At 49.7% G+C, this 14,619-nt stretch overlaps 1 protein-coding gene across 7 annotated transcripts in view; it reads left to right on the forward strand.

Annotated features, from left to right (window-relative positions):
• Positions 1-1,296: 1,296 nt before the first annotated feature.
• KMT5B (lysine methyltransferase 5B) overlaps positions 1,297-14,619 on the forward strand; it is a 56,361-nt gene continuing 43,038 nt past the window's right edge. For 3 of the 7 annotated variants that reach the window (XM_060607462.3, XM_060607465.3, XM_060607466.3), the window contains exon 1: positions 1,297-1,541. Coding sequence is in view for 2 of the 7 variants with exons in the window: in XM_060607464.3 (XP_060463447.3) it covers positions 1,628-1,823 (196 nt within the window). In the remaining 5 variants the exon portion in view is untranslated. Of the gene's footprint in view, positions 1,542-1,613; positions 1,824-2,181; positions 2,400-14,619 lie in introns of those variants that run through there. The other 4 variants (XM_060607464.3, XM_060607461.3, XM_060607463.3 and 1 more) reach the window with 4 other exon arrangements.

The following is a 14,619-nucleotide window of genomic DNA, read 5'->3' on the forward strand; positions in this document are numbered from 1 at the left end:
GGAGCTAGGCTGGGCTTCCCTCAGTTCCAGAGGCCAGAGCCTCTTCCCGCCTCTCCCCTCCCCGCCAAGCCTTTGAACTTGTTGGCCCCACGATTCCTAATCGCCCCCTTTCCCTAACACACCCCAACCCACCCTTCGGGTCTCCGCCGCCCAGGGGGACACCTTCAGGCACCCCCTCCGTGCGTTTGCCCCCTGCGTGGCCAATGGCCTTCTTGAGGTCCACATTCTTCACCGGAGTACCGGAGAAGGGCTCCGGCTCACGCCCGGACTAGCTGTCTTCGGGGTCGCCTACCCGCTGCGCCTTAGTTTCCAGCGTCAGCGAGAACCGCCCCAGTCCCCACCTCCTGGGGGTTGCGGTGGAGAGTCCGCGAGACAGGGCATCAAAGCCCCGAGCGAGGTGCCCACTGGGCAGTAAAGACCGTATACGTGCCACTCTCGTTACTGTAATTCTGTAGCCACTATTTTCAGGCTGCGGGGCCCGAAGGGCGGTGCTTCGACCTCTAACCGCGGCGCGGCACCTGGAGTGTGCCAGAGCCTCGGCATCCTGCGCACCTGCCTGAGGTCCCGGGGAGGGGGGCGGGGGGCCGCACCTTCGGCGGGGAGGGAAGCGGCGGCGGCCCGGTTTCACGGCGAGCCGGGCAGGCACACAGTAGGTGCTCAAGACACGGCCGGCCTGCTGACGCCGGGGAGCCAGCGGCCTGGTGAGTGCACGCTCCCTCCCACACTACGCGTGGGGATGCTCAGGCTCCCCATGCGGTCATTAAGGGTGTATCCGCCTCCGACGACACCCACTCTCACAACAAAGAAGATCGCCTTGCGTGGGGCCACCTCCCCTCGGCGCCACCGGCACCCCGGGGGGCGAGGAGCGAGCCCGCCCACCCGTCCGCCCGTCCCTCGGCGCTGCCCCCCGCCCGGGCTCAGGAGCTGTTCCCCGGCGGGTGCAGCGGCGCGGAGGGCCCGCACGGGGGACCAGGCGCACAGGCCTCGCAGGGGACGAGCGCGCGCGACACGGCGCGGAGCCGGAGTGGCGCCCGAGGGGCGCGCGGCGACGCCGCCTCCAGCCGCGATTTAAAGGGCAGCGAGGGGCGGAGGGATCCCTGCCGACCCTCAGCGCGGATCCCTCCGCCGCGGGCGAAGCGAGGGGACGACTCGTCTGGGCTCCCTCAAAATTCGCTTTTTGTCCCTCCGCCGCCGGGAGCACCCAGCGAGGAACTCGTTTCCTGCCCGTGTTTCTCCGCCTCCCCCCCCCCCCCCCCCGCGAGGCCCGTAAAAGCAACAGAGGCGGCAGGGGTGGCGCGAGGCGGCGTGGTGTCCCTCCGCCCGGCCGAGGGCACTCCTTTTCGTGTCCTTCCACCGTTCCCGGGCGGCGTCCGGACGGCTCACCGGGGGCGGCGACGCGTCTGCGGCGCGAGAGGCGAGGCTCCGGGGCTATGAGGTGAAGGCGCCCGGATACCGGCGGCGGCGCGCGCGGCGCCAGGACCCGGGACGCGGACCCCCGGCGGAGGCGGCCTCTGGAGCGCCGCGGCCGCGCGAGAGGCGAGGTGAGGCCGGGCGCGGGGACGCGGGGGCGCGGCGCGGTGGGGGCGGGGGGCTCCGGCCGCGGCTGGGACTTATTTCCCGGCAGCGGATGGAGCGGACGGTGCTGCGGCGGCAGTCGCCGCCATCTTGGATTTTACTCTCCATTTTTCTCGGGAATTATATTTTGGTGATTAATTTTCTGGGGGGCCGGGAAAGTGCCGCCCGGCAGCGCGGATCCCCCCCAGCGCGGCGGCCGGGCCGCGGGGCCGCGACGCGCCCCGAGGAGGAGCGGGCAGCGCCCGGCGGTGAGCGGGGGGGCAGGCGCGGCGCGGGCGTGCGGGGGCGCCGGGCGGCGGCGACGGCGGCGGGCTGGGGGCGGGCCGGCGGGAGCGGGGGCGCCGGGCCGGGCGGGGGCCGGGGGGCCGGGGCGCGGGGGTGGGGGGGGGGCGGCCGGGGGAGGGGCGCGGCGGCGGCTGGGCGGCCGGGCGGCGGCGGCGGCGGCGGCGGCGGGCGGGGGCGCGGGCCCTGCAGTGGGCGCCGCCGCCGGAAGGGAGCGGTAGCGGCCGCCGGGCAGCGCGGGGCCGGGCAGCGCCGGGGCGGCCCGCGGCCGCACGAGGGGAGCAGCCCCGCCGCTCGCGATTGGGGGACTCTGTTTTCCCTCTTCTCCAATGGGCAGCCGTGATCGGGCTCGCCCAATCTGCTACCTCTGCCGCGCTCCACTTCGGCTTGTTTTTGTTTGGGCTCGAGCCTCGTTTCAGGGTGCCTCCGGGGCGCGTCCCCCACCCCTCCCCGTTCCTCCGCCGACAGCGGCGCCGGCCTCGGGCCCCCTCGGGCCCCGGCCGTCCTCGCAGAGTGTCGGTTGTCCTTCTGCACACCCACAGGTGATGGGTATCGGCGTCGCTCCCACCTGCGAGGGGCGGGGAGGGGGGGGGGGACGTGTTTTCAAGGTGACAGCGGGACCCAGCTTGCGGGAATGGTGTGGAAGCACGTTGGACCCGGAGAGATATTCTCGCTCGCTCGCTCGCTCTTTGGGCTCCTCTGACCCCGCTCTGGAGCTGTCACTTCCGATCCGTCGAGGGGGGAAGCTAAGATTTACTAGGGAGGTGGACGTGTGTTCTTTGAAGGTGGTGTTTAGGAACTCGCCAGGTGACACGGAGTCCCGCGGCGAGGTCTCGTGTAGAGAGTAGCGGCAGATGAGTTGGTCGGTCGTGACTGTGATTGTTCGTCGGGACTTTTTTGGACTTGAGCTGCTTTCAGCTGTGCGAGAGTACAGTTAAACGTGGGCTTCCAGGTCCGAAGACGGCTGCGTGGGATCATCAGTGGAAGCAGTTGCCAGCCGAGACTTTTCCCTTAAGTCTCTGCTATGGAGAACACGCCTGTAACTTTTGAAGATTCATAGTGAAAGCGTAAATACTTTGAAAAGGGCCCAGAGTGGGGGGAGCATTTTTGCGGGAAATAACCGCCGGCAACTCGTACGTGTTGGAAAACGTAGCTAAAGAGTTGCTTGCTGTAGGTACACGTTTATCTTGTAGCGGAACGTTTAGCCACTTGCAGCGTAGCTGTGTCCCCGTCGCTGTCGGGACGCCGCCGTGTGTTCCAAGAGTAAAGTCCACAAACGCTTTCATCCCAGCATGTGGGGCAACTCAGGCCCATTTTCCAATTTTTAATCTCTAAACATGCTACATTCTGCTCTCCCTTTCCGAGGCCCTAGCGCCACGAGCTTCCCATGCCTGGCATCTCTTGGTCACATCCTGCCCGGCCTTCCTAGCCCCCTACCCCGGGCCCCCATCCTTCAGAAAGGCCCAGTGGGAGTGTTACCTGCCGGAGGGACCTGCTTACGTCCCTGGACGGTGCAGGGACCAGGGACGGCCGGCTCCGGAGGCCGCACACTTCCTCTGAGCTCCCTGAGCAATTGTTACTTGGTATTGTATTTGGTTACTTGCCTGTCCCTTCAGCTTTCTTGTGAACTTGTGGGGTCATTATTTATTTCCTCTGCCTGGGGGAGGCATTTGATGAAAGTGAATTTATTAGTCTCCAAGTTACTGAGGTTTGTAGCTTGTATTTAGTTTTTGAAAGGTGTCAGTTCTGATGTTGTTTGAAAACGTTGTCGTTCACAAAGCAACTTAGTTTGAGAGTGAAAGGAGTATTGTGGATACTTAGTCTTCAAGAGAAGATGAGTGGAGGACTCAATTTTGTACCCGTGAACTTCGAAACCAGATTCTTTCAAAAGTCATTTCTAAGTTCTCTCTTACTGGTATGTTCACCTGTCTTCTCAGACCCACTGAACTGCTTTCCGTACTTGAACCAGATACCAGTGGGGTATCCTGGGGGGAGGTGGATGAGGGTTGGGGGGTAGGGCAGAGCATGATGTGGAGAAGCGGTCACAGGTTGGTTGCGTGTCCAAGCATAGTGTTCTGTGGGTGGGGGATGCTGGTGTGTCATTTTCCCCTTGGGTCATACAAATCTGGGGTTGAATCTGATTTTTCTCCACATAAGATAATGTGAGAATGTGGCCCATTTGTGTTGCAAAGACCTGTGTAGCCTGTGAACAGCTCCCCTGTCCACAGGAGTGGCCTTCCTGTGGCTTATGAGCAAATTCTTTTGGATAAACCGTGTGGATTACGTTCTTTTACATTCTTGCCTACCATACATGAGCTTTATTTTCTCTCCGCTCACCAAAATCCTTCTCCATGGAGCAACATTTACAGGACCGTGTTCTACGTTAGCCCTAGGACACGGCAATTTTTGAGTTTTCCATGCAGCGGACCGTGTGTCTTTGCTCCACTCTGGCACAGTGTTGGTCACATAGATACACCGAATAAACAGGGTATATTTACCCTGTTTGGGGTAACTACATGCTTGGGGTAGTTTTATTTCAGATCCAGCTATATGCGATAGAAAGACATTTTCTTTATAGGATGTAACTTAATTTTTCAGTCTGATTTTTAGTTTTTATTTTGGGGGGGAAAGCTTATTTTACTGGCCTGTCTTGATGTAGGAAATGGTTTCAATTGCTGTAAGAAGCACAAGCCCACATTATTACAAGATAAAATTAAAACTAGCTAATGCACTTTAAATTGCAATCATTAGGGTGTTCTACGCATTAGAACACAGTGATTTGAAAAGTAATTTCTTGGGTAGACTGCCAACTTTGAACTCATAAAACAACTTTATATTTGGAGCTCTTAATTTTGAAATGTGACTTAAGCCTTGAAGTTTTAATTAATGCCTGAGTTCCATTGAACGAGCTGTACAAGGAAGGGGTCCTAGCAAACAGTAGGGAGTGAGTACCCTAGGGCATTGTCTAAAGGGTTTTCCTTAAAAAAGATTTTTTTTTTTTTTTTTTTTACTTTAAGTGGAGGCGCCTGGGTGGCTCAATCAGTTAAGCATCTGACCTCGGCTCAGGTCATGATCTCACGTTTTGTGGGTTCAAGCCCCGCATTGGGCTCTGTGCTGATGGCTCAGAGCCTGGAGCCTGCTTCAGATTCTGTGTCTCCCTCTCTCTCAGCCCCTCTTCCATTCGTACCCTGTCTCTCTCTCTCTCTATCTCTCTCTCTCTCTCTATCTCTCTCTCTCTCTCTCAAAAATAAATAAAACGACAACAAAAAAGACTTTTAAATTTATTTAAGTGATCTCTACACCCAATGTGGACCTTAAACTTATGGCTCCCAGATCAAGAGTGGGAAGCTCTACTGACTGAGCCAGCCAGGTGCCCCTGTCTAAAAGATTTAAAAAAAAATTTTTTTTAACGTTTTATTTATTTTTGAGAGAGAAAGTGTGCGCGTGGTGCCGGGGAGGGGCAGAGAGAGACACACACAGACACAGAATCCGAAGTAGGCTCCAGGTTCTAAGCTGTCAGCACAGAGCCTGACATGGGTCTCGAACCCATGAACAGTGAGATCATGACTTTAGCCAAAGTCGGATGCTTAACCAACTGAGCTGCCCAGGTGCCCGGGATTTTTGTTTTTATGTGTATTTGTTTTCGGAGTGAGTCGGTGTGCCTGTGTGTGAGAGTGGGGGAGGGGCAGAGAGGGCGAGAAAGAGAATTCCAAGCAGGCTCCGCACTGTTAGTGAAGAGCCTGACACGGGGCTTGGTCCCACAAACCATGAATGAGGTCACTACCTGAGCCCAAATCAAGAGTTGAACGCTTAACCAACTGAGCCACCCAGGTGCCCCTAAAGGATTTTTAATGAGGGAAAGTTTAACACCTTTCTTTAAAATCTTCCTACCAACTCTACATCGTCCCCCCTCCCACCCCACACCCCAGATTCTACAGACCTGTTTTTACTTTAGTTATTTATTGCAGTCCCTTTTTTCCCCCCAAATTTGGTGTTTCCTAGAATATAGAAGTCTTGGCTGAGAGGAAAGGTCATTCCTGACCAATACTAACCCTATATTTATTAACGTGATCTGAGTTTCTCTTTTCCGAGTCAAATGGAAGAAAGTACTTATCACTTACAAATCTATTTTGATCAACAGACATATTCACAAATTTTAATAACATATACCTTCATTTAACTGCATTACAGGATTTTAGTAAAACCTTGGATTGCGAGTAACTTGTTCTGGAAGTGTTCTGCAAGACAAGCAAACATTTCTAATAAATTTCAACTTGATAAATGAGCAGTGTCTTGCAGTACGAGTAGTATGTGATGCCAGATGTCACATGATCCCAACTGAGCCAATGGTTCTTGAAATTCGCTTTGGTACACAAGTGCTTTGGACTACAAGCGTGTTTCCTGAACGGATTATGTTTTACTGTATTTTAATTTTTTTTAAGTTTATTTTGAGAGTGACTGCATGTGCTTACATGAGTGGGGGAGGGGCAGAGAGACAGACGGACAGACAAAGAGAATCCCAAGCAGGCTCTGTGCTCACAGCACAGAGCCCAATGGAGGCTCGACTCACAAACTCTGAGATCGTGACATGAGCCAAAACCAAGAGTCAGACATTTAACTGACTGAGCCACCCAGGTGCCCTGATTTTTACTGTTTTAAAGGAATGCCATGGGGAGAATCCATCCATACAGAAAAGACTCCTAACCTTATTTTTGTAAAGCTGCATTAATGTCTAACGTTAGCTTAAAACAACTTTTGACACCCATATTGCTTGGAAGCAGTGAGTTAGAGTGGATATGTTATTTTTATATAGTTGGTGATGGAACCAGGAACCATTTGCATTCTAAAACATTCTCACAAGAGGAGGAAAAAAAGTCACCAGTTTCTGTAGTCATTGATGCTCTAAATTATGTTTTGCTCTAAGTTATGGCTTGCTTCACAGTTCTGCATCCATCATGCTAAAGGGTTCCTAGAACCAGTTTGGCCACTTACTGCCTCTGGCTCCCGCCGGTGCCAGCCAGATTTTGGGCTGTGGGATGTGTGTGAGAGACAAACTCAGACACTACACAGTCTTCTAGCGTTGTGTGCAATTATGGCTACATTACATATAATTCTGGAGCTGGATGAAGGACCATTGGAGTAAGAACCAGTACCTATGTTTCAGTCTGCTCTGTCATTACTTATATAAGACACTGGGCCAAGCCTCAGCTTTGTCAACTGAACTTTAATCTCGAGATCACTTACAATTCCAAATTACATTTTATCTTTTACATTTAATTGCTATCCTATTTTCTTAACTTCTAAGAGCTATTTTAATATTTTGACATCTCTCGAGCACCTGGGTGGCTCAGTCGGTTGAGTGTCCGGCTCTTGACCTCAGCTCGGGTCTTGATCTCAGGGTGGAACCCATGCTGGGCATGAAGTCTACCTAAAAAAAATTTTTTTCTTATATCTCTAATTGGTAAGACATAGTTCATCTCTATATCCTATGTAGTTTTTCCCCTTTTTTTTCCTGAAATGTTATCGAATTGATCGGTAGTTTACAGTCAGTTGGGTTCTAGAATTGAGAGACTAGAGCTTATCAGTGGCTCCAAAAGCTTGATGGCTTCTACTTCTGCACGGCTCCTATTTGTAAGTTGCATCTCTACAAGATGTCTTTGTTTTCTGTTATAATAGTACACAGAAGAAAAAGTAAACAGACGTAGGGGAGCCTTCCCCAGTGATAAGCCTCTTTGTTTATGGGTGATGCACATGTGGCTCAAGTATTGGAGTAAACCCCAGACTTCAGTTCAAACACTAGGGTTTTAGACCCAGCCTTACCATCAAATAGCACTTTGACTTCAGGAAAGCAACTTGGTCTCTGAGCTTCAGCCATCTCATTTGTAGGGTCAGTATCCGCCTCACCTGCCTCAAAGGATTGCCATGCAGGTGAACCCTGTCATGTGTTAGGATGAAACAGGCACCTGTGTTTTAACTTGAGCGTCTTTATCAGAACTCCTGCCCAGCAGAATTCCCTTGATGGCATTGGGATTGCCTCCCAGGCAGAAGGCCCCTTCAGGCAAGGGTCATTCCTCTTTCCGCTACTGCACCTTTCTGCCCTCTTCTTCAGATACCCAATTTTCACGGGCTTCCCTTTGGATTTGCACGGTCTCCCACCCTGTTAACCACGCCGATGTTCCTAAAAGCTGAAGCTCACATGCGCCCTCTAGCGTTCCACGGACACAACCAGTATTCCAGCACCACGAACAGTGCCCGCCCGATGGCTCCCAGTAGGTTCTTGATAAATGGTGGATTCTACGTCTGCAGAATGATTCATTTTGTCTGTCTGATTTGTAGAACAAGGGGGCAGTAACTGATACAGTGTAATGATCTCTGAGGAGTATTTTTATTTTCAAGGAAACGCTTATGATATTGCATGACGTGGAGCGATATGTATTTTTAGCAAGAAAACCAACCTACTCTTAGGAAGATGAAGTTCTCCCCACTGAGGAGTAAAGGGGGGCCTGATCCTTCAGCTGGTGAACCAGTGGAGTCTGGGGCTAGAGAGGCCATATGGAGACCTCTCTGCCCTTCAAAAGAGAAAAACAAACCTCACTCAGGGTCCAAGAGGATTTAGACAAAGCCAGTTGCCTCAGAAAATATTTGGTGCTTACATGTAAATAGGTGCCAGGAGTGTTTTTGACCCCCCCCCCCCAAAAAAAAAGAAGGGTGATTTTTTTTCTGTATATGTGCTCTTTATTTTCCCTGATCATCCAATGTCAAGTCTGTTCTCATATTATTCTCTTTGCCAACATCCTATTTGTTCCCTTTAAGGCTCTTCCTGGAATTTGTGGTTTCATACTTACTGGGTTGTTTCTCTTTCCACACTATCCTCTGAGCTCCATGAAATTAGGAACCGTGCGTCTTTCGTTCTAGGTTCTTACTCTTCAAGTACGGGGCCGAGTATGTTTAAGATTTTGTCTGCATCAGGATTGTACCGCTTCCTTCATAGTGTCGAGAGTGTACGGGCTCGTAACCCAGCCTTGGCTTCACTTGGTTCTGATTCTCTAGAGCCTGCTCTCGTTTGTAAAATGGGGATGATAGCGGGGGTGTTGTGCAAGTCATTGTGCGTGTTTCATACTTTAACTGTATGTAGAGTGCACGTTGGAGAACGTAATGTTTTTATTCAGTGTTAACAAGCACGTGGAAAGGGGCTGTGGCGGGCGTAAGTGACATGGGCCTACAGGTGCCAGCACAGTTCTCCGATGCTGGTAAGAGCAATCTTGTGAAAGTGGTGCCTGGAGAAGAGGGCTGAGAGGGCTCTCTGTCGTGGCGGGGCCTGCCAGGCCACCCCTGCCGCGTTCTTTTCTTCACTCGTGTCTTGAGCAGACGTTTACTTAGCTGTGTGTTGGACGATGTGCCAGGCCCCTCACTGCACTTATCCCCAAACTAAGCGGGTGCTGCTTTGCAAGACCCCCGTTTCTCTCCCAGTGTGTGCCTCTTGCCCGTTGTATTTCTTCTCTCTTCCCTCTTCCTTTCCTTCCATTTAAAAGGGAGGCCCATGGTAAAACTCAAGTTTTTTTTCCCTTTGGTTTCATGTATTGGTAGCATATTACCTTGTCAGAAGTGAATTACTTTGGGCAGGGAATTTATCCCCTGAGCCTGTTTCTTTCAGTCCGAGGCAAAAAGCTCTGAAGTTCTGTGATTCTTTGAATTGAGAGAATGTTGAAATGCTTGGGAACCTGTAAAGTCCTTTTGTTGACGTTACCGTCTTAACGGCCCCCACTTTTCTCCCGGATTACGGTGTCTTATGAGCACTTCACTTGGATGGTGACCCCCTTCTCAAATTTAGCACGTTTAAGCTTTCTCATCTTTCCTATAAACCTGTTCCGTCTTTAGTCCCTAATTCAGTTAATGGCGGTCTTGCAGTCTCCCCAGCTGGAGACTCCTGACCCGTCCCAAATTCCTTTCTGGTCCTCACCACCTGTGTCTGATTTGTTACCAAGTCTTGCCAACCTTCCGCGTGAAACACCAGAGCTTTTCCTCCGCTGTCCACTGCTCTCGTTGATTTAATTTCCTCTCTGCCTCCAGTCACGTGCATTTTGCCACCAGGATACTTCACGGAGTACAGTTGAACAAATTCTGCAACCTTTCCTGTGTGGAACCAAAAAAAATAAAAGAAGTTCCTATTTCACAGGATGTGAGAATTAAATGGTAATAAGTGAAGGAAGTATTATTTATTTTTTTTAAAGTGGACTTACAGCGGGGTGCCTGGCTGGCTGAGTCGGAGGAGCACTTGACTTCTTCATTTCGGGGTTGTGAGTTCAAGCCCCACGTCGGGGTAGAGATTACTTAAAATCTTGAAAAAGAAAGTGGAGTTACAGTAAGGAAAAAATGTTTCACCAGAAACACATCAAGCGGGATTCCACTGTAACAAAATCTGTAGTCCCTCTGGTTGTTGACGTGTGAAGGTGTAGTTTGGTATGATTTGTAATCATACATTGTTGCCAGAGTCACATTCCTTCTCTTCGGGAGCAGTACGACATGCAAGGCTGGTCTCTGTTCTGTAGCATAAATCTGGTATTTTTTTATTCTCTTGAAAATTTGTATTTCTTTTAATGGGTATGGTGATACGATATTTTTCTTGAGAGAGTCATAACTCTAGGATAAGGAATGGAGGGCAAATTTCTGCTTCTTTTTTTTTTTTTTTTTTTTTTTAAGTCTATTTAGTTGACAGAATACCAAGCAGGCCCAGTGCTGTTAGCACGGAGCCCGGCGCGGGGCTCAAACTCCCAAACCGTGAGATCATGACCTGGGCCGAAACCAGGAGTCAGATGTTTAACCGACTGAGCCACCCAGGTGCCCCATTTGCTTGATTGTTTTAAGTTTTGTGAACAATGCAGCAACCTGTCTGACCCTCTGTTTCCGTGTTTGTTGCCTGAAAAGAGGGGACAGTTGGAGATCTTTATTTTACTAGCAATTTCTGCTTGTTAAATCCTGTGCCACACCAGGGAAGTAGGCCCTATTTTCATCGTACTCATGAGGCGTTTGTGAGGTTGAATGACCTGTCCGTGGCTGTACTGCTGGAGGGTAATGAATGGGGCCGGAGCGGAACCTAGGTGCACTGACCCCCATCCATCGAGAGCCACATCCTGAACCCTCTGTGCTCTGCCCCTTGCAGACTTAGTCTTGGCCTTTAAGACCTGGCCCAAGAGTCACCTTTTGGAAGTTTTTCGTCACCCTTGTCTTTGCCCTGTGAGAATGGATTGATTGTTCTTTGTTCTATTTACCCCCTATCTTCTGAGGAATTATTGGCTGTACTTACAGACTTTTGACACTAGGTGGCATCTGTTTATAGAAAAGTAAAATGCTGTTTGGGTCTCAGGGAAGAGTAACAAAGGAAGCATCCTTGATTTTATTTATAGGCTCTACTAGGTAAGCAAATGGGCCAGATGTGGACAGATGGGGAAGCAGGTTGTTTTGTTTTGTTTCTGTGGAATTTCTCCCGACAACCGCATCAGCTAACACCTTTATTTTGAAAATGCTACTGAGACAATTGGAGACACGAATCCTTTGTTGTGATCCATATCGGATGTGGATAAATAAAGACTGATGAATCAGTACATTTCATACGACAACCATTAGAGACGGGTTGATTACACACTCAGTTGCAGATCAGTGGCCGAATAAGTGGGTTTAAGTGTTGTGATGTCTGCTCGTGGACTTACCAGGAGTGTTTCAGATGTTCTGCTAAATGAAAAATCTCCTCTCTGGGTTTTAACTTTCGTTTTTATTGTAAAATGTTTACATAAATATAAACAAATGTTCAATCGTAACACTTCTACGGAAGGTCTTGGTTATCTGGGGTTAAAGCACAGTGCCTCAGCAAAATGTGTGATTGAGATGCTAGCTTTATCTTCAAAATCTGTATCTCTCTCTCTCTGTAGCCATGAATTTATAATGGCAGTTGAAGGGGGGAGATAACCGTTGTTATTTTTTTATTTAAAAGCTTTTTTTTAACGTTTATTTATTTTTGAGACAGAGAGAGACAGAGCATAAATGGGGGAGGGTCAGAGACAGAGGGAGACACAGAACACGAAACAGGCTCCAGGTTCTGAGCTGTCAGCACAGAGCCCGACACGGGGCTCAATCCCACGAACCGCGAGATCATGACCTGAGCCGAAGTTGGGCGCCTAATCGACTGAGTCACCCAGGTGCCCCATAATAACCGTTTTTAAAAGTATATTTAAAACAACTTTTTAAAGGTGTTTATAAGTTTTTCCTGTGATACGTTGCAATTTTATGTGTTTTGGGGGTCTGGTAACTGTAAAGCATTTTTCCTTTGGTTTACTTTGTCATGGTCTCTGTATTAGTTTCTTGTGGCTGCTGTAACAAACTGCCACAAATCTGGTGTGTTAAGACAGCAGAAATGTATTCTCCGCTGGGGAGGCCAGAAGTTCGCCCGCTGTTTCACAGGGCCAAAATCAAGGCGTGGTATGGCTCCCCCTGGAGGCTGTGGGACAGAAGTCTGTTCCTTGCCTCCCCTAGCTTGTACGTCCTTGCCTCTCCTGTCAAATCTCCCTCTGCTGCCCTCTTGTAGGGTTGCTTGTGATAGCATTTAGAGCCCACTCAGATAACCTGTTTCGTTTCAGAACCCGTAACTTAACCGCCTCTCCAAAGAACCTTTGCTTTATAAACATTCACAGGCTCCAGATTAGGACCCGATATCTTTGGGGACCGTTTTCCAGCCTACTATAGTCTCCTTTGTAGCAGTTAGCACTGCCATTTCAGCATGATTCATGATCCTGTCTCTGGCCATCGTTTTATCCTGAAAGGGGGTGGGGGGAGCATTACGATGCATTGTGGGAAATTGCTCCCAGTCTGGTGCCATCTCTTGCCGCATCAGAAGGGGCTTTACCACCTGAGGCTGCCTGGGGATGCTGTTAAGTTGGCTGAAGCAAAACGCTTGATCGCTTTGACTCTACAAAACCTGGGGAAAAAGAAGAAATGATACTTAGTCATCTGACCTCGCAAATGACACTTCTGACAGTATTTATAAGAGCAAGTTGTAAGGTTACAAGTCTGATCATAAATTCACGATAGTTTTCTCGAGTGCTTAACTGTCTTGTCAAAATGTATTCTAGGCTTAGCGTATTGTAACGTGGGATATTGATCACACGTGATTCTGATAGCTTTGCGGGGGGGGGGGGGGGGGGGCTTCTTATATTGGCCTGATAGTATGAATTATTATTTTAGAATTCCGTGGGACCTTGGATATCTATTGATTACAGATGGATTTGGCATAATTTGATAAAGACAGATTTGCAATTCTTTGATATATCGTTGTGGAGTCCTTTTGTAACTTTAGATTCAAAAGAAAGTACTAATCACCAGTTGGCCTGTATGTAGCAGTTAGGTTTGAGCCTAAAAAGGGAGATGTGATAGGAACGGACCTGTGCTTTGTTGAGTCTTGTGCTAGGTTCCGGTGATCCCAGAGTGCACCTTAGCTAGCATCCGCTGCAATGGGAAAGCCAGGTGTCGTCAAGTAATTACACGAAGAAGCGAGGACAGTTGAAAGAGAAAGCTTCTAAGAAGGCAGCCTGTGGGACGGAGGACTGGGGGGTGGGGGGACTGATGGGCAGCTTGACCGCATCCCAGGTACAGAGCCCGTGTACACGCCTAGCACGCTAGCGGGATGAGGCCCCGGGCTGTGTCTGGAGGTCTGGCTGGAGCGCGGGGAGAGGGGCAGGGCCGCACCATGCAGGACTTTTTGGGGATCAGCAAGGTAAGTCGTGTTACTGGTAGTTCCTAACAATTTCCAGATACTACTTGTGTTTCTGCTATTGCACAGAGGTTGGACGTGTGAGGCCCCAGAAGGGAAATTGGATTTGTACTTCACTGGTGGGTTGCACTGACCCTAGCCTGTGCATTCACTGCTGGCCCCAGGGGGGGGGGGTGGGGGGTGGGGGGGGGCATTTTTGTTCTTTGTGGGGGGGTTGTTTTCTCTCTGGACAGTGCTTTCTTTCATTTTTATGCTTTTGTGTTTGTCTTCCTTGTGCTTATTTTAACAATAAAGCTCTAGGGAGGCTGCGACTGTGGTGCTTGAGTATCACGGTCTCTAAGCAGAGGCGTCAGAAACTTGTGGAAGTATTTCAGTGACGTGTTAGACTTCCCTGATGTTTGAATTGCCATAATTAAGGTTTTAGAAATTGGCTTTGACGACATACATAAAAATGATGCAGAAGGATTTTTGTGATGTCTTATTTTCCTTTTAATATCTCTGTGCCAAATTTTTATTATAAAAGTAATACATGCTCATTTTGAGAAGTTGAACCTTGTGAAAGATATACCGCGTAACAAAAAAATTGCTTGTGATCTCATTCTCCGGAGATAATTCTGTTAGCTATTTGGTGTTTCGGATTGTTTTCTTAGGATATTGTAGCTGAATCACTTGAAAATTGTTTGCTCTGTTTTTTTCTCAGTAAAGTTTTTGAAAAGTTCTCCGGCAGGCTTTTTTTTTTTTTTTTTTTAATCCTGCTTTTTAAAAATGTGTGCAGGGGTGCTTGGGCAGCTCAGTTGATTAAGCGTCAGACTCTTGATTTCAGCTTGGGTCATGATCTCACAATTGTGGGATTGAGCCCCACATCAGACTCCACACTGAGCATGGAGCCTGCTTAAGATTAAGATTCTCTCTCCCTCTCTCTTCTGCCCCTCTCCCCTGCCAGCACTCTTTCTCTTTCAAAATAAATAATAAAGATAAACCTTAAAAATGTGTGCTACCTT

The sequence above is a fragment of the Panthera onca genome, chromosome D1 (assembly GCF_046562875.1).
Source record: "Panthera onca isolate mPanOnc1 chromosome D1, mPanOnc1 haplotype 2, whole genome shotgun sequence".
Taxonomy (NCBI): Eukaryota; Metazoa; Chordata; class Mammalia; order Carnivora; family Felidae; genus Panthera; species Panthera onca.